The sequence below is a fragment of the Neopelma chrysocephalum genome, unplaced genomic scaffold (assembly GCF_003984885.1).
Source record: "Neopelma chrysocephalum unplaced genomic scaffold, ASM398488v2 Primary Assembly neopelma1_68, whole genome shotgun sequence".
NCBI classification, from domain to species: domain Eukaryota; kingdom Metazoa; phylum Chordata; class Aves; order Passeriformes; family Pipridae; genus Neopelma; species Neopelma chrysocephalum.
Window position 1 is genome coordinate 8,334,290 of NW_020897727.1, and position 22,956 is coordinate 8,357,245.

Consider the following 22,956-nt stretch of genomic DNA (forward strand, 5'->3'; position numbering starts at 1 on the left):
TGTATTTGTGGTATTCCACAAATCCAACACATCCACCAGACTTTTCACACCATTATACACAGAAATTCAGAGTTAGTAACTTTCCAAGTACAACCCCTCTAATTAGGATTGGCTAGTAATTTACACACAAGTTAAACAACCCAAGTTAAATTCTACACATGCTCAGGGGAAGGGTGATGTGGTTTAGTGGTTCAGGGGTTGCAGCGGTGGTGCCGGGTTGAGGGTTGGACTGGATGAGCTTAAAGGTCTCTTCCAACCTTGATGATTCACAGAATCACAAAATCATTCAGGCTGGAAAAGAACTCTGAGACGTCCAACCTGTGAGCAATCACCACCTTGTCAACTAAACCACGGCACCGAGTCTTTCCTTAAACACCTCCAGGAGCAGTGACTCCACCACCCGCCTGGGTAGCCTAATGCCCAATCATCCTTTGCGTGAGGAAATTCCTCCTAATGGCCAACTTGAACCTCCCCTGGTTCTCTGTGTTCTCTGTGATTATACTACGTTCACTACGACTCTATGATTCTAACGTGAACTCTGAGGGAAGGGACAGTGCCGGGGAGCTCCGAGCGCTCAGGACGCGCCTGTGCCGCCCCGGGGCGGGGCCGCGCGGTGACCCCTGTGCCCACACTCAACATGGCGGCCGACACACCCCTAGCCCCGCCACACAATTCTCGCTTTCCATTGGCGAAGCGGGCTGTCAGTCTGCGATTCCACCCAATCAGCGCGCGCAGCGCTACCCCGTGGGCGGTGCCCCGGCCGGTGCCGGTGTGTGGCCGGGAGAGGGATGAGCCGCCTGTGCCCGCGCCTGGGCCCGCGCCCGCTGCTCTGGGCAGCGCGGGGCGCGCGGTGCCTCTCGGCCGCGGCCGCCCCGGGCATGGAGGAGCTGCTGCGCCGCTCGGTGCCGCCGCTGCCGCCCTACGAGACCAAGGAGAAGGCGCCGCCGCCCGCGGAGCTGCGCGGCGCGGAGTTCGTGCGGTTCTACCGCGCCCTGCCGCCCGGGCCGCCCCGCGCAGAGCTCCTCACGCGCCTGGCCCAAGACTTCGGCGTGGAGCACGGGCGGGTGGCCGAGGCCGCCGGGAAGGTGCTGCAGGCCCGGGAGCAGCGCAGGGAGCCCGGGGCGCTGCTGCAGGCCGAGGACCGGTTGCGGTACTACCTGAACCCTCAGTACCGCGGGCTCTTCCAGCACCTGGGCCGCCTGGAGGGCGGGCTGCGCTTCCTCGTGGAGCTCCGGGGCGACCTGGTGGAGGGGCTGGCGAGCAAGGAGGTGGATGGGCCTCATGTCAAGGTGAGGGCAGGGATGGGGGTGGGTGGCTCTGAAGGGAGTCAGTAGGGATATGATTTGAGGCTTCTTATTCCTGGTGCTGCTCCTGGAACCACGTTGGGATGGAAAGTGTGCCGTGAAGCTGATTCGATGTTGGGGTGTCCGTGGGCCCCTCAATTCAGGAGGGACGTTCAGAGGCTGCAGTGGGGCCGGGGAAGGACAGCGGAGCTGAGGAAGGGTCTGGAGGGCAGGTCCTGTGAGGAGCAGCTGAGGGAGCTGGGGGGGCTCAGCCTGGAGAAGAGGAGGCTCAGGGGGGACCTTCTCGCTCTCTACAACTCCCTGACAGGAGGGTGGAGCCAGGCGGGGGTCGGGCTCTGCTCCCAGCGAATAAGGGACAGAATGAGAGGAAACGGCCTCCAGCTGTGCCACGGGAGGTTTAAGCTGGACACAGGAAGAATTTCTTCACAGAAAGGGTTAAACATTGGAAGGGGCTGCCCAAGGAGGTGGTGGAGTCCCCATCCCTGGAGGTGTTTAAGGAAGGACTGGGAGTGGCACTCGGTGCTCTGGTCTAGTTGACAAGGTGGGGATTGGTCCCAGGTTGGACTTGATGATCCCAGAGCTCTTTTCCAACCTAACTGATTCTGTGGTGGGACACGAGTGAACCCCTTCCCACAGCCATGGCACCAGCGAGAGCTGCCTGTGCTGACGTTCAGGAAGGGAGTGGCCCGTGGGGTGAAGCAATGGGTTTACTTTCCAGAGTGGCAGCGGGAGGCTGCTGTGGGCAGTGCCACACTGATGCAATGCAGCTCACATTGGGGCTGCCAAGCTGTGCCAGGAACTCCCTCGGTCGTGGCCTCACTCTTAGTCTGTTCCAGGGCCACAAGTGACACAGTACCATGTGGTGCTAATGGTGAGGAATATCAGCAGGAGAAAGGAGTTGCCGTGATTTGGCTCAAGAGTGTGAAGGCAGAGGTGAAGTGGAAGATCCCCAGTGGTTCCATGGTGCAGTGAGGTGACACGGATGTGGAGGAAGGACTGCTGTAGGACAACAGTGGCAGGAGCTGACAGGACTTCCTGGAAGGCAATGAAGAGAGACAGCAAGTCAGTCAGATGCAATGACCATTAGTTATTTGCCAATATTCAAATTAGGTTTGACAAGAAAACGGTGTTCTTGATGTCAGTTCTGTCAATGAACCACAGTCATCACATAACCCAAGCAACGACAGCTTTGGTGACATTCCACATCCAGTTGGATCATCTTAAGTAAAACCAGACTGAGTTTGCAAAATATATAAAAATATGTAAAACAGCTGAATGTACATGGGTCAAATAACACAGAAACATACTAAAGACATTTGAAAGTAGGAAAATATTGTCTGCAAAGCTAAAGCATCAATAAAAGGCTGTCAGGAGCATTCTATCTTCTCAAAATATTTTCTTAAATGTTTGGGTTCATCAGATGACTGGGCTCAGTTCTGTATTTCCGTTCTTGTAGTCAGTTTTGTGCTTGTTGATCAGTTTTATTTTTCAAATTCGATGTAGTCTAAAAACGAGTTGATGATAAACAGCACGTAAGCCAGGAAAGATTAACCTGGAACTGGTTTGCATTGGGTTTGTTTGTGACCATATTGGCTGTGAGGATTTACTCTGAGCACTGTTTCTTTTCAGCCTGGAGTTTCACTTAGGTCATTCTCATCTTTTTCTACATCAGCCCAAGACCTAGAACTGTGTACTGTTCCCATGTTCCTGCTAGTGTGTCTGGGAAAGGTGTTACCTGTTGCTTCTGAAATAAGTGTCTTGCTCAGCCTTTAAAATCTATTTGCTTCTATTGCAAGTAAGTGGCAGAATAATTACAAGCACCCAAGGGAGCAAAAAACCCCCAGGAGGTGTTGACAGACAAGTGGTTTGTGAAGAACGGGCGTGAGGACACAAATACTTAATTTGATACCTGAAAGCCATAGGTGTGAGACACTATTACCTGTTTGAGACTGTGTGTCAAGAACAGAGAAAACTGTATGGCAGGATATTCAGACTCTAAATTTGGGGGTGGGATTGTAAATGGGTTTTTTTCCCTTTTTTTTAATTAAACATTTTTTAACGTTCTTTTCTTTTTTTTTCCTTTCTTTTTTAATAAAGAATTTCAGTCTTGAGTAAAGAACATTTCTAGTGATGCAACATATATTTTGGGTTCTTGCAGTTGACAATTTCTTTGCTGGTTTCCCTGACTGCAGGATAGAGACAAAAAAACTATTAGAAAGCTCTGAAACTTGGGATGTCACTCTATTATTGTTATATGTGATCAGTTCTAACTTGCTTGAATTTCTGAAGGTATTACTTGAAACCAAGGAGATGCAAATTAACTTCTGATTGTTTCTCCACTGGTTTCACTGTCCCTAAATCATGAACAAAATGAAAAAGCTGAGTTATAAGCAATTGAAAAGAATGCTGTCTGCCTTACTGGAAGAATTCCTTAGATCTTAAAATAAACCCTGAACAATGCATTGGAAATCCTTAAAATGATGGACTGTGCAAAGAGAAGGAATGTGCTGCATGTAAGTTTTAGTTTATATTTAAGTTGGTTATTAGAGGGCAGAATCATCACCCAGAGCAAGACAGAAAAATTATGGGCATCCAGTGACAGGTTGTTATGATGCAGTAAATGTCCCGTGTGGATTGGGAAAGATGATGAATGTCTTGACACAGGTGTCTTGATAAAATCAAAAATTTAGTGGTAAACTGTATTTTTGAAGCTGTACGCCCTTTTTCCAAAGAGTCCACCAAAAATTCATACAGGACATACGAGGAGAAAGTTCTCTGTAATCTGTCCCAGAGGTGGATTTTCTTATCTGTTAAATATATGAATCAATTATTACCATCACAAACCTCATGGATAACATTAGGAAGGCCGTTTAAAGAAAAAGGTACTGGCACATCATACACTGTTTAAAAAGTTAAATTACAGTGAAGCTGGGCCTGATTTTTTTTCATGATGCTGTTTGAATTTTTGTCCTCATTCTCTTATGTTCTTTTCATGTGTCCTGTTCTTTCCTTCCACCCCAGGACAGGCTCATTTTCCACTGTCCTTATAAACAAGTTGAATTTCTGATCAGCCCTTGCAATGCACAGAGCAAAATTTGCTGAAGATCTGTTTCCTGAGTGTAGTTCTTTTACTGTTCAGAACCCTCTTGCCTGCAAGGCTTTACTTTTTCTGTGCCAGCATTTTCCTCCTGAGATGTTTTATATTTCGCTTGCTTACTCATATTTCAGCACTTGAAATATGACTCTGGTGAAAAATTCACAACATTATTATTTCAAGTAGCAAATCATTCAACGATTGCTTTTAAAATATTTTTCATCTTTCCATATGATGTAGAAAAAGTCAGTGGAAAGTTCAAGCTTCTGGCAAAAAGATAATGAAAAAGAGAGCATTTTTGTCAAATTGATTTAAAAATACACCTGCTTCCATAATTAAGCAGTAGCTGGAGTGTATCTGTAATCTTGGTCTAGTGTTGGTCTACTGGAAAAAAAAGAAATACCATCATTATTAAAAGTTTTTCTGTAAAAAAAATGTTTGGTATTTGCCTCTCTAAAGTCCTGTGTAGCCATTTCATTAGTGTAGATTTGATTGAAATTCTAACAGGCATAAAAAAAAGTGTGCAACAAGAATTTTACAACTTCTGCATATTTGTGTCTGCACTGAGCAGGAAATGTGGACATAAAATTAAATGGATCTTCCTGATGCTGGAGGAAAATTACAGAATGCATTATATGACCTGCCGGGATTTTGGTTTTGCCCAAACTGTCTAAAATATTTCTTAGTCCCTAGTTTTCATTTTGCATTTCGAAAGACCTATTAAAACAAGGATTGCCCATTGCTGTGTTGTAAATATGAAATATTTTTCTATTTCCTCAGCAGCTATCAACACAGAAACAACTTGGACTGTTAGAAATGGGTGGGTGAAACATTTCTATTTTGTGTTTGTTCAAGAGATTACAGTAAAATATATGCTATATGCAGGTGATTGAGTCACTTGAAAATGCTTGTGCATACTTTACTCATAGGCTAAATGAGCTGAAATAGGGGGAAAAAGGAAATAATGACTTTAAGTTTTTTTAGGAATAAGTCATGAAATAATGTAGAACACAAGAGTCAGGAGAGTTTTCAGCACTACCATTATCAGTGCAGTAATTACTACTAGCAATAAAAAAGCAGCAAACAATCCCCTTTAATTCATGTCTAACTATCGAATCCTGGTTTTCTGATGGGATATTTTTCAGTATCTCACCAGGGATATTCTCTATGTATATTTTGAAGCTAATTTGGGGGGGAGGGGTGGGGAACAGTAGGAAAAAAAACCCCAACCCCCACCCAAAACAAACAAAAAAACCCCCCAACCAAACCCTCCCACCACCAAAGACACCTTAGAACACTTGGCCATATCAGAGTAGATCTGTAGGTCCCAAATAAAACATATCAGGTTAAAACCCAAAAACAAGTTAAAATTTGACTCATCTGAGGGCTTTTTCATTTAGTAGTTTCAGAGGGAAATTGAAACAGTTCCCTCATCAGAGAGGCAGTTTTTCTTACTAAAAAAAATTAATTGCAGGTTTTCATCAGAGTTCTCCCATTTGTTGCCCAATAAATAGGGACTTGTTGGGAAGATTAAAAAGCCTGTAATTTGCTGTCTTGTAGCAAGAACACAGAATGAGAAAAAATAATCACAGTTTATTATACTTTGCTAATAGAAATCGAAGTGTAACTGGTAATTTGAAATACTAATCTGAGTATGTCTTGTTGCTCAAATTCAAAATTGGGATGCTGAATAACGAATGTGTGATTTCAGTGAAGTACTGGAGATGTAATTTTTATGATTAGAAAGGCCTCTGAAATGAAAATAAGAATTTACTTACCACTAACTTTACAAAATAAGAGAATGTACCACTAAGTCTACAAGATAAGAGATACAAAATTGGGACTGTCCTTGTTGGAGTAAAACCTTTTGGAAATGTGCATATTGTGATATTAAACACAACTCAGACTTTTTCTCAGATGGCTGAATTAAACACAGTTTTGGATAGTATAAATTTTTATGTCTTTCTGCACCAAGAAATTTGGTTACCATAGAATCATGGAATTTCAGAATGGTTTGGGTTGGAAGGGACGTGAAAGCTCATCTCCATCCACCCCCTGCCATGGGCAGGGACACCTTCCACTATCCCAGGTTGCTCCAAGCCCTGTCCAACCTGGCCTTGAACACTTCCAGGGATGGGGCAGCCACAGCTTCTCTGGGCAACCTGTGCCAGGGCCTCACTGCCCTTATAGTAAAGAATTTTTCCCTAATATCCAATCTAAACCTGCCTAAGCCCATTCCCCTTTCCCCTGTCGCTCCATGCCCAGTTGGAGCTGGACTCAGTGATGGGTCCCTTCCAACTGGAGCTGTTCTAACCTTTGGCCTCCATGCTGCCCTGTTGTTTTATAAAACATTATTATTTACAAGTGCTGTTGAATTGGGTTGTAATTCCCCACAAACAATATTCCTTTCTCCCCAGATTGTGACTAAAGCACATCTGTTTCACTTCCTTCCTTGGTTCCAATTGCATTGCTTTATCCAGCTGCATTTTGCACCTCGAGTAGCTCTGTCTGAAAACAGCTCCCACCATGTGGAACACACTGGAAAAAGCTGTGGGTGCTCCAAAGAAGTAAAACACAACTCTGATGTTTTCCACTGTTCCCAGTTTCAGTGCAGGATAACTGGTGTTCTCCCAGGTCACTCCTGCATCCAGAGCTGCAGAGCAGAGTGTTCAGTTCCTGCCCAGCAGGAGTGCAGCCATCAGCACTTTTCCCTCCTTCATCTGGGCTGCAGCTGAAATGGTGTTCCAAGAAGGGGATGGATGACAGGAGAGCCATAAGGATCTGTTCCTTTGACCCCAGATCTGACAATTCCAGCTCATTTTTCTGGTTTACGGTGTGCCCATACAAAAGAAAACAAAACAAGCAATCCTGGAGACTTTCACTACACCAAAGGGTATCTGACCAAAATGATTTATGGTTATTATCTAAGAATTTTAGAGCTGTGCAGAAACCTGGATTCACAAGGGGGGCACCTTAAAGTCAGAATAAACAAACCAATCAGAATATACTTGTTTAGGAAAAAGGTACTGGCGAAAAAAATAATCATGCATGACAGAATTGTTCTGTGCAGATTAATGGCTGTTTCTTCTGTGTTCAAAAATTTCAGTTTTTCTAGTATGTTGAATTAAGGAATAAAACCGTCCTCTTTTTCAATCCTGCAATATTTGTAGCAGTTGCTTTGGCCAGCAGGAACCTTCTTTGAGATGTATCTTTTGACAAGTGCCTCTACAACTTTGTTAATTTATAACAGGAATTATTTTTACTTTCTTAGTCCTGAGACTACACCTGAACTTAGGGAAAATGTTTTAAGTGCAAAAATATAAATCTGATGAGATTTATATTTTTTTTGTGTTGTTTTGCTTAAATGTAGCAAGCTAAAGTACAGTGGAGCCTAATTTTTGTCTCTTTTATGTGCAGTAATAGCTATTTAATAAAGGATTGAGGAGAAGGTGAGGAGTTTTTGTTTTGAAATAAATGGTTATTAAGTTAGTTTCAGGTAAGCTCATGTTTCTGCCCAGACTGTTGGTAAGTTGGTGCTGGTATCACACGCTGTCCTGTGGACAAGGCAAATGGAAGACAAAAAAACAAGCTCTGGACTTTCTTTAAGGAATTTTCATGCTGTGCTGAGTTCAAGAATACTTCTTCAATTTAAAGAATTTTAGATAGGAGATCTTTAATAATACAGGCAGCAGGAAATTAACAGGGAATATAAAAATCACCATTAATGTTTCTGAAAGTATTTGATATTTCGGGTGAGTTTCATCTGTTCAAAGCTGGTTTGATTTTTGAGTTCTGTGGTCTTATGCTGCTGTTTTTATTTTTCTTGCTCCAAATTTTTCATATTTCTAGAGAAGAAAAGTTCTGCAAAGCCTGTAAAAAATTCTGTAAAGTTCCTTCTACCTCCTGTTGAAAGATATTTTCTCATGGTATTTAAATCTGAGCAACTGTGGTCTTATGGTCAGGACTGCTGAAATACTTCTACCTATTGTCTGCTTTTCATCTGCATTCCTTTGCCTTATCTTCTTATTTCTATAGTTTACTATAGAAATTGTCCAGTCCTGGGTGAGGAAGGCTGAACTGGGTAATCTTCTCAAACATTAGTTTCTTTTAACTTCCCAGTGTTGTAGTTTGAATCAATCAAGGTTATCTTTACTCACAATCCTGTGTTCTACCTTGCTTATTTAATTCCAGCTTTCTTCTGCTTGCAGGAAATGAGTGGAGTTCTAAAGAACATGCTGTCAGAGTGGTTCTGCACAGGATTCCTGAACTTGGAAAGGGTCACTTGGCAATCCCCTTGTGAAATACTCCAGAAAATTAGTGAGTAAGTGCTAAAGGTTGGAAAGACTCGTTTATGAAGAGGTGATGAAATGCTTGGGACTGCACAGATCCACTGTTTTCAAGACTCTGCTTTTCAATAGTGAACCACAGGCAAAGTATAATAATGGAATATTTTCATTTAACACTCAGTAGAGCACACATTTAAAAACTGAATTAAATAACAGTAAAGGGTATCATTTGTCCCATAATCCGATCCTTTCATTCACACACTGCCCTTGTAGAGGGCTGTGTTTTTCTCCAGCTTTCCCAGTTACTCTTTCCACATTTTCCTACAAACCCAGATCCTTGCAGCACTGCCTTTGCTGCCACAGATGCTGCTGCTGGTTCTATGGGCCCCCATCTCTCCTCAGTCTGTACCAGCAGCACATTTAAATCTCGTGCAGCCCAACACTCAAGAGCTTTTTTACTTCTAATCCAGTGATGTTCCACTTCCTAGCTGGAAGTGGTGAGGTGCACAGGATCACCTGTGACCTATGTGTGAAGAGAGCACCTTGGGATTTATAGAATGTGCTCTAAAACATTAATTTCTGAATTTCTGTCAAAGCTGTGATGAAGAATCAAAAGATTGAACTCAAGTTATGTTGTTGTGCTGCTTTGTTATATAAAAAGCTTGAAGAAAACTGAATCTCTGAAGAGTTCTGAAAGTATGTGACTTAAATGTTGGGGAGGCAAAGAAAAAAGATCTCGTATACCAGCTAAATATAATTAAATAAAAATAAAAATAATTAGTAAGAATTAATCTTCAAGGGAATTTGGCAAACACACTAAGGAGTGGGTGTGCAATCTGCCTTCACAATCCACTTTGTCAGTTTGCTGATGAATTTTACTTTACTCACAGCCTGATTCTCCTTTTTTTGATTGGAGAGTTTTGTCCCTGACATCAGTGGGAAAAATGAGGAGCTTGTGAGGTTGGCAGCTGACCTCTATTTTGAAAAAATGATAATAATTGTCCTTTTCTTTTCTCCTTGAGTTCTGAAGCTGTGCATCCTGTTAGGAACTGGGTTGATATGAAGCGTCGAGTTGGGGCCTATAGAAGATGCTACTTTTTTTCCCACTGTGCAATCCCAGGGGAACCTTTGATAGTCCTGCACGTGGCTCTAACCAGTGACATCTCCAACAACATCCAGGTACAGTCACTGCTGCATTTAGTACACAGCAAAGTGCTCAAATTGCAATGTGCTTCTTTTAAAATGCCTTATAATTTGTCAATATTTGGGTTTGCTTCATCTTTTTAAGAGATGAGAGAATTGCAAAAATTACAGGGATATTCTCTATTATGTAAGTTGACATTAAGGGGGGTTGCTCAAGTGGGAGAAGAATGAGAAAAAATAAGAAATATATAAGAAAATGGAGCAAATGAGATTAAAACTCCAAAGTGGCTGCAATTACTTCTGAAAATTTTAAACCATGTTATTTGCAGCACTTACTAATGGATAAACAGCTCTTCTTTCTTCTTTTTCATTAGATTCTTATTGTTTCTCACAGAAGGTAATGAATAAAAGAGTGGGGAAAAATGTTAATACACTTAAAAGTTAAAAAGAAAGATTTCCTCCCCATAATGATGATGATAACTATTAATAACTTTTCTTTTAAATTCTAATTTTCCCAGGCCATAGTGAAAGAAGTGCCTCCTTTAGAAACAGAAGATACAGAAAAAATCTCAACAGCCATTTTCTACTCCATCAGTTTGACTCAGCAGGGGCTGCAGGGGGTGGAACTCGGGACCTACCTCATCAAGAAGGTGGTCAAGGAGCTGCAGGTGGGTTGATGGGGGGTCCTTGAGGTGCTGTTTGCCCACTGTGCTGCCCTGACCTTCCTGAATTTCCAATTCCTGTCACTGCTCAAGGCCAGGAGCTGCTGGGTTTTCCCAGGTCAGATGTGCAAGGACTTGGAAGAACATTTTCTGCTCTTGGTTAATGTCTGCCACGTGTGGGTTCTGTTCCACATTTGGCACATCCTGTGTGAATTCCTGTGTTTGCCTCCTCACTTTAGATTACCTAAAGTCAAATGAGTCCATTTCTCTTGAAGGTAACTTGGATACAGCTGGATTTTGCACTGTTGTCTATGATAGGATTCACTGTTGCCTCTCAGTTGAGGGGGTGGACCCTGCAAACAGGTTCCTTCCAGGCCCCTGATCAACATTTTCTCTCTTCAATGTACCTGACAGTGCCTTTTTCAAAATCTTACACCTGCTCCAGTAACAAAAATACTTCCTGTACATTAATTTGTTCATTTTTTTGTTTGTTATATTGATTTGCTTCTGGTTATTTATGCAGTTTGCATTCTTGCCTTGAATATCTTTATTTAGGAAAATAAAAAGATTTTTTTGCCCAGGCATTTCTTGCAATATAGTTAAGAGAATGTCTTGATAGTCCAAGAATCAGTTGCTTTATACAAGTCAGATCCATTAATTTAATATCATTACATGCCCCAGGAATATTTTTAATAGTTTTAGTACTTCTTGTAGAACCTTCTTCCAAGCAAATTGAGAAAGGAATGAAAATTCATATATAGAATGGTGTGGAAGAGACAGTCATATATTTCTGCATGAGACCCCTGGTGGCCTAGTGGTTAGCGTGCAGGACTTTCACTGCTGCGACCACGGGTTCGATTCCCCGGTCTCCTGGCCTGATGGAGGTCGTTAGCCCTGTGTGGCCATCCATCTATGAGAAGGACACTCTAAACAAACCTACGTCCTGAGGACCTCACTGCCATTGTCCAAGCTTGCTTGGCCCCGGCAGATGAACCTTAGGATTAAAGGGTGGGCTCAGTTCAGCGCAGGCTGTGTCTCACCTAAAAAATCCATTGCGCAGGCTGGAAAGGTAAAAAGACCTTTCCCCAAATCTTCGTTCGCGAAGATGGGCCATTATTTATTATTATATTTCTGCATTGAGTACATAATTTTATTTAATACTCTTTACTACTTAAATTATTAACAAACCTACCACTTAAAAGTAATGATCACTTTTTGTGTTCATATTTAGTCTTCCACATCTAGATTAGTAATGATGTTTGGAAAACTGTCTGTGATGTAGAACTTAGGTGCTGCTTACAAAAACAACTTAAAAGTGGATGCTCCAAATTTCTACTGCTACAAAATGATTGATTAGTTAACTGCTGAATCATAGCTGGCTGCCCTGAAGTTTTTATTTTATTTTATTTTTAATGGCTATTTTGGCTGAATTCTGTTGCTCCTTGCATTTGCAATGGCTTTTAGATTAATTGTGGAAAGTGCAGTAGTCCAGGTATAATTAGGCTGTGCCATCTGTCTGATCTTGACTGAGGGGAAATTGGAATAAATCCATGCAGTTATCTGCTTTCAGATCTGGAAAATAATTTCTGCATAATTGAGTTGCTCTCCTAAAATCACCCTATTGCCATCAGATCTGTCCATCACTAATTGCTTGCAACGCTTGCAAAGTTGTGAATTATAAAGGCTGAGATAACCTAATGCAAGTTCTAAAATTTGGTGTGTCCAGCAGAAGAATGTGTTTCTTATTTATACTTAATGACAAAGTTTCTGCATTTCAGTGGTGTAAAATCCAGCCTCTCTTCATCAAACACACAATGAAGAGGAAACACTTTGGCTGAGATGCCTTTAAATACATTCTAATCACAAATTAATGCCTCAAGGTTGTATAACTTTATATTAAAAACTGAGTGCTGTCCATAGAGTGCCAAAGATGGAGATCTCCCTCCCTACTTACATTCCATACACTGCTTTAAGGTGTCATGAAAAATATGTTGTTAGTAAGGTGTTATGTGGCAAATTGAACATGGGCTTAGTTGACTATGAAGTGCTGGCCAGACTTGAACAGCTCATTTCTATGTAGTCTGTATCTATATAATAAAGGTACAACAACTTCTATCTCTTGCTTTTACCCCATTCCTTTTTTGGGTACAACTGTAGGGCTAAAGAAAATACAAAGGATAATCCAGGAGTGTTTATCCATGATAGACATGGTTCTCTAATAGTTTTTCTTCCACTCTTTGATGATAATATTTTTTTCTGGTCTCTTCTTCCCACTCCATGCTTTCTTCCTCTTCATTCCAAAGCATTGCTCTTGAATTCTGCAAGAACCATTTTCCATTACATATTTTACATCTGTGCAGTGACCCTGAATCACTGTACTGTTGTTACAGAATTATTTGATGCAAACCTATAACTCCTCCTTGCTGAGCTTTAGCTTTAAATGTTGTGCCTCCATCTCAGTGGATTTCTCCCCTCAGAGGAGACAAGCCCTGTGTATTTACAGTTTCCAAATGCTTTCCCTGTGAAATTTGTACAAAGTGAAGGCCAAAGGTAGAGAATATGATGAGTAATACTCTTGGCAGCCTGTTTTACCTGTCTCCCAAAACTCTGGAAGTCCTACTTCAGTGGATTAATTGCACACATGTGCTCTCTTTCTCTCTGGTCAGGTGGAAGCAAAGGACTTTCCAAGGTTGTCTGTATTTTCAGACTGGACATAATTCTTTGGAACAGTGTTACAGTGGCTTTAAAAGGGACAAATGGTGTGGCAGGAGTGCTGAGTTGACTTGGTGGCAGCAGCTGAAACAATACAGCCTCAGCAAAAAAGTCCTGGGTCAAAAATTGCATCTCATTAAGCAAGCTTCCAGCAGCCTTTGCAAAAATAGATGGGTGAGGTCTCTGATAGGAAGAGGATTTTTTATGTAACCTTTTCATGGCTTTGCAATAAACAAATCTCTTTTTAAAGTGTTGCTAAATCACCGAGTGTTCCAGGTTACAGAAGTTGAGACTGTCTTTAATTTAACTGGTAATAGAATGCTTTGGGAAGAGGAGACCATTTGAAGGGGTTGAGGATTTTGTTTCCCATTGTGTTTGAATTGTTGATGATTAATACACTTTTATAACTTGCCAGTTGAGTTAACTTTTGTGGACATCTCTCTTTGCTCTGCAGAATTCTATTAGATTCATTTTTTCCCAAGGCTTTGCAAACTCTTATAATTTCTTTTATTCTCTAGTAAAAGTCCTTTATCTGACTTTGCCTCAACGTAACCTGCTCTGACACTTCTAAGTCCATTGTAACCTCAAAACTGAGATCTCAGCTGTCATTCTTCATAAGGAAAACTCCAGATTGGACTAGTCATGAATGTGTATCATTAGGTCAGAAAAAGACATGCACAAGTTAGAAGTGTGTTAACAGCCACTCTGCTTCCACCACTGAAGCCTTCATTTGACAAGAATGTTAAAAAACTGTACTGAAACATTGATCTAACAGGTATCTAAACTACAGAACTATGGCTGTAAATTCAGTTAGCACCCTCTTCCTTAAAATCTGATGAATGGACAATTAAAATAGAGCTTAATTTTCTAGAAATCTTCTTGCTGATTTGCCTGAGGTGGTCACATACTCTGCTAAACGTGAACAGGTGGAGGGCAGGACTTCTCACCTTCAGAGAATGTCCCCTGCTGGTTCCCTCGTGAAAGTATTCCTTGCAAATGGGTTTTTATTGGGATTATTGGGAAAACTGCAGCAGTGGAGGCTCTGGGGAGGATTTCAACCCCCAGTGTTGAGCGCTGTTAGTTTGGGGCACTGTGTACAGGTTAAATGCCCCTGCTTTTGGTTCTCTCATTAATTTAAGCAGATGGAGGATGGATGAAGTTGAAATGGGTCCTCAGTTTCCTCTGTTTAAATGTGCACTGTTTGCAGTTTGAATCCTTAATCTCTACCTGGACATGATGATTTGGAATTTGCCACAGGTGTTGCTATATATATTTGTGTAAAGGGGAGGGATATACTGGAAATCAGAGCAGGACCTGAGGGATGGAGCTGGTGTCTCATACAAAGGGCATCCTGGGAGAAAGTGTGCTGCTCTCAGGAGCAGATTGTTCTTTTTTTGGTAGTTTCTTGTCAAAAGTTTGCTACACAGGTAATATGGAAGGGTTTTATATACAGGCTTCTGTTGTTATCTGAGCATATCCCGTTTGCATCTTTTTGGGATGAATTCATTACTCCACTGATACCACTTTGGTCCCAGTTCTCCCTGTACAAATCTGAGAATGGGCTGTGTAAGAATTCTGTGTGTGCTCCCTTGGTTATATTATTGTATATAAAGCAGGGAACGGACAACAAAAATAATCTCTGGTGTTTCTAAAATTCAAGCTTGTGTTGTTCCCAGAAATGAATTGTATTTTGAAACTATTTCAGACGACTACAAGAAAACAAACAAACCGACCCCAAACTGGGTGCTGGAAGAGGAGCAGGCAGATTGTTTCTAGCAGGCTGAGAGGTGCTGGTGAAGGTGGAGAAAATTAGATTACTCATTAGGCAGACATTTAATTCAGAATGTGTTTATAGCCACTCTAAACACTCTGGAGCTCTGCAGAAGGTACATCATGGCAATTCAGTCTGCAGATGACAGGCACAGATAACTGTGGTGAAGCCTTTGAGAAAACTGCTTAAGATTTTATAGCCTGTGGCATTTGGGGGAGAAAACTGATAGCTGCTGTGTGACTCAATAGAATGCTTAACAATTGGTGGCAGATTTTAGCTTTCTGCTTGGGCTGTTGATAATTGCTACCTTAATTTGATCTAGGTGACCTGGGGAGATCATAATTTCCAAAACAGGCTTTGCTTTCATTGATGAAAAATGTGACCTTGGACTACAGCTTTCAGAGTGCAAGACAGTTTCAGATGAGATATGGATAACAGGAGAAATCTGTGCTGTTCTGCAATGGAACAAAAGCCTAGAAAAAAAACCAATCAAACACAGAAATCTACCCCAAACCAAAATTAGCAGCTGTTACTTAATGGTGTGTGGGTTTCTGACAGGAAAGTAAACATTAATGGATTTCCACAATAGCCTTAGAAATTAGCACATCAATTTAGCAACAACATAAATGTGCACACTCTGCTGCATTTATTTATTTTTCCACAAGAAATGTCCGCCCCAGATAAGCTCCTAAACTCAAGCATTTATCAGATATGTGGTACTTTGTACTGTAGCTTCAAAGTGGGGTCACTTTCCCATGTCTTACCTGTCCTAAGAAGTAAAGAATGTGCACAATTTCCCAATTTGTATTTATTAATAAAGGAGGAGCTACTGTCTTCCTGTTAAATATTTTGGGTTGTCTTGCTGAACGTGTCACTCCTTAAAGGGATGATGAACAAAGAGGAGTCAACACCAGCAGGATTCAGTGTCAGTTATTGAATTAGGAACTTTGCAGTGGTTATTATTAACAGACAGATATGGGAAGAAATCATTCATTCTCACTTTTGTCCCTGTGGGTGCTGCTCAGGTGCCCTCTGGGCTTTGCAAGCTGGGAGATGAGATTGGGATTGTTGCTTTATGGAAGCCATGGACAAAGCTCAGCTCCTGTGTGGAAAACTCAGTTTGTGAGCTCTGCTCAGTGGCAAAATAGTATTTTCAAGCACTGCTTTCTTAGCAGAGAGAGTGTAGAAGAGATCCAGACTTGCCTTTGTGCTAAGCAGCCTTTTCTCTTGGTCCAATCAGTTTTTCCTTTGGCCTGAAAGAAGAATTTCTGCTTCTCAAATTTCAGCATTACCTTCCTTCTTCCCCTCTCAGGTTTTAACCCTAAATATCTGTGAAGAAATCATGAAAGAGACCTAAGCAGTGTGTTCTCAAAGGCACTATCTTTTATGGGATAAGTGATATAGTTAGGAAAAAAAGGCAAACCTTTAAGGAGTGTAATCCCATCTTTGGGTCACAAAGAAACAGATTCTGTATTCCTTGAATCCTTGCCTAGAGAAAATAGCCTCTAACAATTTTTTCTTCTTCTCTATGTTTTTTTTTTCTCCCTTTTTCATCCCCACTGCAGAGGAGTAACATCTGTAGTCCCTCCTGCAGCACATGGTGGATTTGTCATGATAGGTCATTAGTTTGAAAACTTTTACCCATTTATTCCTCTGTCTTGTGATCTCTGTATTATGAACTGAAGAGGAACTTTAAAGCACTAAGAAAATGAAGAAGAGTGAACCCCCATTTTGAAGGCCAGTCTTTTTGAGGGGAGCTGGCTGCTGCTTCAGGATGGGACATGAAAAGGGCACTTCTCATTATAGATGATGGGTTTGTGTTTCTGTGCCCTGAGGTTCCTCTGCAGGTCCATCACATCTGAGGCGGTCACTGAGATCTCATCCATCATTACCGTGTGGACAGGCAGGAGGCTCCTGGGTCACTGAATCTTCAGAAGGGAGTTGTGACCTCCCTTCTGGGCAGAAATTCTTCCAGCTGACATGCAGGAGGTCACATTATGGGACAGCAAAGTGTCTGAGCAGCTCAGCTGTGTCCAGTCCCAGCAGAGTCAGCACAGCTCAGCCCTCAGGGCACTGATGGGGCAGTGAAGGTGATCCTGCTCCTGACTGACTTGACAGAACTGAAAGCCCTCTGCTCTTTCTCCGGGAACAAACACCTTCAAGTTTAGAAGTGGCCTTTAAAAACTTGCTTCTGTGCCGTATTTCTTCTTCCTCCTTCTCCAGGAGATCCATGGTTTTGTGTAGCTGTGTTGAGTCAAGGAAGGTGTAGCTGACTAGGGGGTCCATGGGCAGAGCTCTCCTCTGCAGGGCTGATGAAAATCCTGCTGCTTGAAAGAAAAGTGCATTGCAGAGGTGATGATTAGGTGCTTCTTGACTAAGAAACACAAGGAGGTGAACGAAAGGTGACCAGAGGAAGATGTAGTGAGTGCATTTGATTCTGTATTAAAATTTTATAAAGTTACTTTGAATTGATTTGTGGATAAATCGTGTTTATATCCATGGGGAGGTATTTAGCACGGGGCTCGGAAGGAAAATATGTTTGAAGTCTGTGGAGTTGCTTTATTCTGTTCTTATTTTTTCCCTTTTTCTGCCTCCAGATATATTTTTTTTAATTTACTGTGTCATTGCTCTTTTTCAAAAGCAAAGGGAGAACTTTTTCTAAAGAGTCTAAACTGTCTACTCTAAGAAACATTCTTTTAATTAAAACATACTTTCTGTATCTGTGCCTCTAGTATCCATAGTCTACAGTAAGAGCACAACCCTGAGAAACTCATTTTTTTATAAATGTTGTATTCCCTAAAATTGTAGGAAGATGTGTAAGAGATGTCTGTAAATGAACTTTTTTTTTATTTTATGAAATACACATGCAAGGAAACCCGATAGTTGTATTTCAGAGATCATGTTAAGGACATCAGCTTCAGAATTACTCTTAAAAGTAAAATATCATCATATCCTTTAGTGGAAACTTGAAAAAAGTTCCTGCTTTCCTAGTTTCTACTGTTTTCCTGGTATTGCACTCCCTGACTGTGGAAGCTGTAGCAGTTGTGACTATTGATCCAGTCAAGATTTCCTGGGTGCTCTGGTTTGTTCAATAAGATACAGAAATTAGTGGTTTTAGGAAATAATTTGCTTTTTTTCTTTACTTGGTTCTTTGAGGAGATAAAATGGGGTGTTTCTTTGTAACTTGATCTGCTTTTCTTGTTCCTGCCTGCTCCCAAAAGGATTCTTCAGCTTACATGTCTATATAACAGTCAGAGCTTCAGCTCAGGGAAAAGACACTGTGAATACCAGCTATGGAAGTTGTTAGGAAAGGCGCTTGTCTCCAGCCTGAGGTGAGCCAGGTCAGCATTCCCTGGCTCCTGCATCCTCCTGGAGCAGAATTCCCTGGCTCTGCATCCTCCTGGAGCAGGGAGCAGGTGGCAGCCGTGTGAGCACAGGGTACCTGAGGATGCCGCGGTGCAGGAGCAGCTCAGACAGCCTGTCCCTGCCAGAGCCATTAACGTGCTGAGGAGGCACCATCTGAGCCCTGATGGCTTTTTAATGCTTACCTCAGTAATCCTCAAAGCACAAAAAGTGCAATTTGTAGTCATTTAAAGACAATTTTCTGTTGACATTAAGATGCCTCTGTAATGTAGATGAATGTCTTGGTTCTCACCACTTCCTCCTGTATGAGCAGTAATTAAACCAACACTGTGGTGGTTTCAGTTCAGCTCTGTCTTCCCTCTGTTCCTTTGCCCCCCACTCCTTCAGAAGGGTTGATTAATGTAATTTTTGTTAATTCCGAGTGCTGATGTAATTTTTATTGGAAGTGTTCCAAGTGACAGTCTATTCTTCATGTTGATGTGCCCCAAAACTAACACACAGCTCTCCTTATGTATGTTTTACTTCTTGTGATTACATAGTTAACAGGTTTTAATCATAACTTAGGAGGGGTAGAGAAGTTTCACTTTGTTGAAACAAGAACTGCGTGAATGTTTTTTTGTTACTGCAAGTATGTATCTCTTATCTTGCTGTTTTTAAGGTCTGTAATGAAAAGTAGCTGCCCTGTATAAAGAACTTAATTCAAAATTTCAGGAAATACTTCTTCCCATAAAAATCTAAAAATAGTACCTCCCCTCATTTTACAGTAGACTGAAGTAGTAAACTGCCCTTGATTTAAAAAAAATAGTTACATACCAAAAACTAAATGGCATTTAAAAGGTTCTAAAAACTTGTATGTTTATTTAAAAAAAATATTTCTCAGAATAACTTCTTTATGGCCTGTGATTCTATTTGTTTATTTCTGCCTATAAAACGATACCAGAGCTGAGGGTTGGTAAGTACTGCATAAGTACCTTTATATAGGTTGTGTGTGAGGACTGTAATTCAGTCAGTGTTAAAGTTTTCTTCGTGCTCTTGAGTGCTTTCTAGTCACTAACCTGGTACTGGCAGGGTGATTTTTAAGCTCTTTTTTGTGTCTATGTGGATCGGTTCCTTCTCAGAATCCCTGGTTTTCCCTTGACTTGAAGCTGTTCTTTCACTCAAAGTTCCCTGTGTCAGTCGTGACAAAACTCATGATTTTTTTTTTGTTCTTTCCTTTTGTCTGCAGAAAGAACTTCCTCAGATAAAAGTTTTCTCTACTCTCTCACCTATCCCAGGATTCACGAAATGGCTCGTTGGCCTCCTCTCCCCCCAAACAAAAGAACAGGGAAGAAATGAACTTTTTACAGAGTCCGAATGGCAAGAAATCTCTGCAATCACTGGAGACACTTCCACTGAGACACTGAAGAAACTCTTAAACAACAACGAGTGGGTGAGATCAGATAAATTAGTTGAGGTGCTGAATCCCCCACTGATGAGACTCTGTGCCTGGTACTTGTATGGAGAGAAACACCGTGGTTATGCCCTTAATCCAGTGGCCAACTTCCATCTCCAGAACGGCTCCGTGCTGTGGCGGATAAACTGGATGGGAGACACGAGCCCTCGGGGCATTGGGGCTTCCTGTGGCATGATGGTCAACTACAGGTATTTCCTGGAGGATACAGCCAGCAACAGTGCAGCTTACCTGGGCACCAAACACATCAAAGCCTCGGAGCAGGTGCTTGCCTTGGTGTCCCAATTCCAGCAAAATAGCAAACTTTAATTAAAAATTCTGAAAGCTAAGAATGAGTGTTCCTCACCTCTAAAGAGCTGTAAGAATCTGCAGTGCCTGTATTTAAATGTGAATGTATTGTAAAGCAAATTTGCCCAGCACATACATGTCTGGATGATCAGTTGTCTTGCTTCCGTGGCCATATATTCCAAACCTGACTGGCTCTGCAAGTTCCAGGCATCTGTTTATGTGCAGGTGTGTAGTAAAGGCTGAGTAAAATTCTTTTAATCAGTTACAACTCAGCAGTAATTGAATGGACAATACTTGAACCAACCATTATTCTGTTGGTAATAAATCTGTATAAACTGTCCTGTAAGAAGCTGCACTTTGTCATAATGCTGCTGTACATTGTTCAGTGCACAAGTACCTGAAAAGGACTGAATGAAGGTAAATTGTTATTCAAATATGTTATCAAAACCTTAATCTACAATTTTATTTCTATAATATCTATCTTTTTCACCCTTAAAAAAGTCTGATGTAAAACCTTTTTAGGTATTTTCTTTTTTTCAAATGCACTAAAAATCTCACTGAACCCTTGCTTTGCTGAAGCATGGAAAAGCCATGCATTAATGTTCAAAACCCATGATCTCTCAGTGCAGCAGGTATGTTGTGTTGTATTTCCATCTTCTGGCTGCCAAAATATGCTGAGCAATAAGGAAGTGTTCAAACAGGAGAGGACAACAAGAGAGACTGATACTTGGGGATCAGTTGAGAAGTTTCTAAATATGTATGTTATACTTTGGCTCTGATAATGTTTTAAGTTAACAAAGAGCTTTTTTAATAAAGGGGTAGGTGTGTGACCTGTAAATCAATAAAACAAACTTTCTCAATAAATCATGTCTGGTTGTATTTCAACATCTCCCTTCACTTAGTGGCCCTTCTTGATAACATTTTCACCACAGCAGAAGGCCCATTTTAAAAGAATTTCATGCTGGTTTGTAATATCTGATTTATTCTGGTCCAATTCCAGTCCTGTTTTCACAAAAGGAATTACACAGAGGATTCAAAAGTAATGGAGTGTTTGCTCGTGTATGAAAACAGAAGTGAAGAAAGCTGTAAGTGTCCAATTTTCTCCTAGAATGAAGTTAGTTAATTGGAGACACTATTTTCATAGTCATTGTTAGAAACAAATTCCATCCTCCACACTGGTCACCTGTTCTGGGGACAGGTTCCAGGGATTTCTATTCATGGTGGATTTTTAACAGCAGTAGTTAAGGACAAGAATATGTTCACTGCCTGTTATTCCCTTGAGAGCAGAGGCAGCATCTGGCCATCAGTGGCAGGGATGTCACATTTACAGTGACAACTCTCTATGCCATGTAGCCTTCAGTATGTTTTTAAGAATAGTTCAAAAGTCAGCATCTTTCTTAGACAACAAAGTTAGTTTATTGATTTTTATAGGATTAAAAGAAACACCGAAGAAGTATCATCCCCTGGTAAACAAGATGTGTAGAGTTTGCTGAAACTACTAAAGAAAAGTTGAGTTCCTCTTGGACTGTGGTGGTGGAATAAATATAAGTTGGTCTTGGTTTGGGTTTTTTGCACCTTCCCTGAATATCTTGCTGAATGTGCATTAGGGAACACTTTATTCATGAGGGGAACAAAGGATTAAACACTCAAACCCACTGGGAACTTTTAATCAGAGACTTTGAACAGACAACTCCAACCTGGCCAACCTGAGGCAGTAACTTCAGAGTGCCTGTCAGTTTTTGCTCTTGGATCGGGAGTTATGGTAAGTTTTCTGCACAACAACGTGTAAGAAGAGTCTGTTTAGTGCTTCATATTGAAGTCTGTGCTTCACCCTCAAGAAATGCTGGAAGTTGAGCACAGGTATTGAACAATTGCATGTCCAGAGGAGAGTTCAGGCTGGAAAAGAGACGGGGCAGAGTCAAATGTGTATAATGGTTTGGGTTAATTAGGGCATCTTCTCCTGGTGTTTTTATTTATTATTACATGAAGAATCTGGTTGCCACTTCTATTGCAAACTCCACATTTTTAAGGCATTGTTAGAATTTTGTTTAAGTTCCTTCTAAAATTTGTGTGCAACTTTTAGTCCTGGAACATGAACATTAGGGAATATACAGTGTGTGTGTATGTGTGTGGTATGAAAAGCCTCCTAAAAAGTGGCTATTTACAGTTAAGAATGTCAGACCTGTATTAGAACATCACACCAAACTACTCCCACATCACTTTTCTCTGTGGCATGTGCATTTTGCTAGTCAGATTTTTTAATGTGAAATAACACCAAGTTGGTACAGAAATTTTCACCACACAATCACTACGGGACACTCCTCTTTTTCAGTGATCAGAGGATGGCTTTGTTCTGCTGTTGGGTTTTCTAGTCTTTCTGAACTGCCTTAGAATTCAGGTTTCAAGGTGAAATTTAGCTGCTTATATAAACAGGTACAAGCCTTTCTTGGCTGGGAGGAATAGAGAAAGACAACCCTCTCTCTTTGTTACGTGAAGCTCTTCAAGTTTGAGGAAACGTGGTCACTTACTTCAAGTGAAAGGGTTCTGAAAATGCAATGATTTTGAAAGATGGTTTTATTTTGAAGCAGGAGGAGCTCTGAGGGCAATTAAATGTGCATCCTCCTGGCCACAGTTCAAAAAGAGCCAACGCTTCTGCTCTGTTGCAGATGGAAATACAACATAATCCCATATTCTTAACAGCTGGACTCGAAGGATAATGAGTTTTTTCCACTTGGAGCCCCAGACAATTGTATGAGAATTGGTTCAGTGACATGAAGTGATTGTAGCTTATAAGGAAGAAAAAGCAAAGAAAAAGCAAAGAAAAAGCAAAGCTGCTCATGCTTCGTTAACACTTGAGTTGTTCCCCAACTGTTCCCCTCTGGC

General features: G+C 41.3%; 1 protein-coding gene across 1 annotated transcript; it reads left to right on the plus strand.

The window, feature by feature from the left end:
* Nucleotides 1-811: 811 nt before the first annotated feature.
* Nucleotides 812-20,937, plus strand: MLYCD (malonyl-CoA decarboxylase). Its single transcript, XM_027685058.1, has 5 exons — nt 812-1,289; nt 8,607-8,719; nt 9,707-9,863; nt 10,346-10,495; nt 19,561-20,937. Exons 1-5 carry the CDS (start codon nt 879-881, stop codon nt 20,092-20,094), a joined length of 1,365 nt encoding a protein of 454 aa, XP_027540859.1. The 5' UTR covers nt 812-878; the 3' UTR covers nt 20,095-20,937.
* The last annotated feature ends 2,019 nt before the right edge of the window (nt 20,938-22,956 follow it).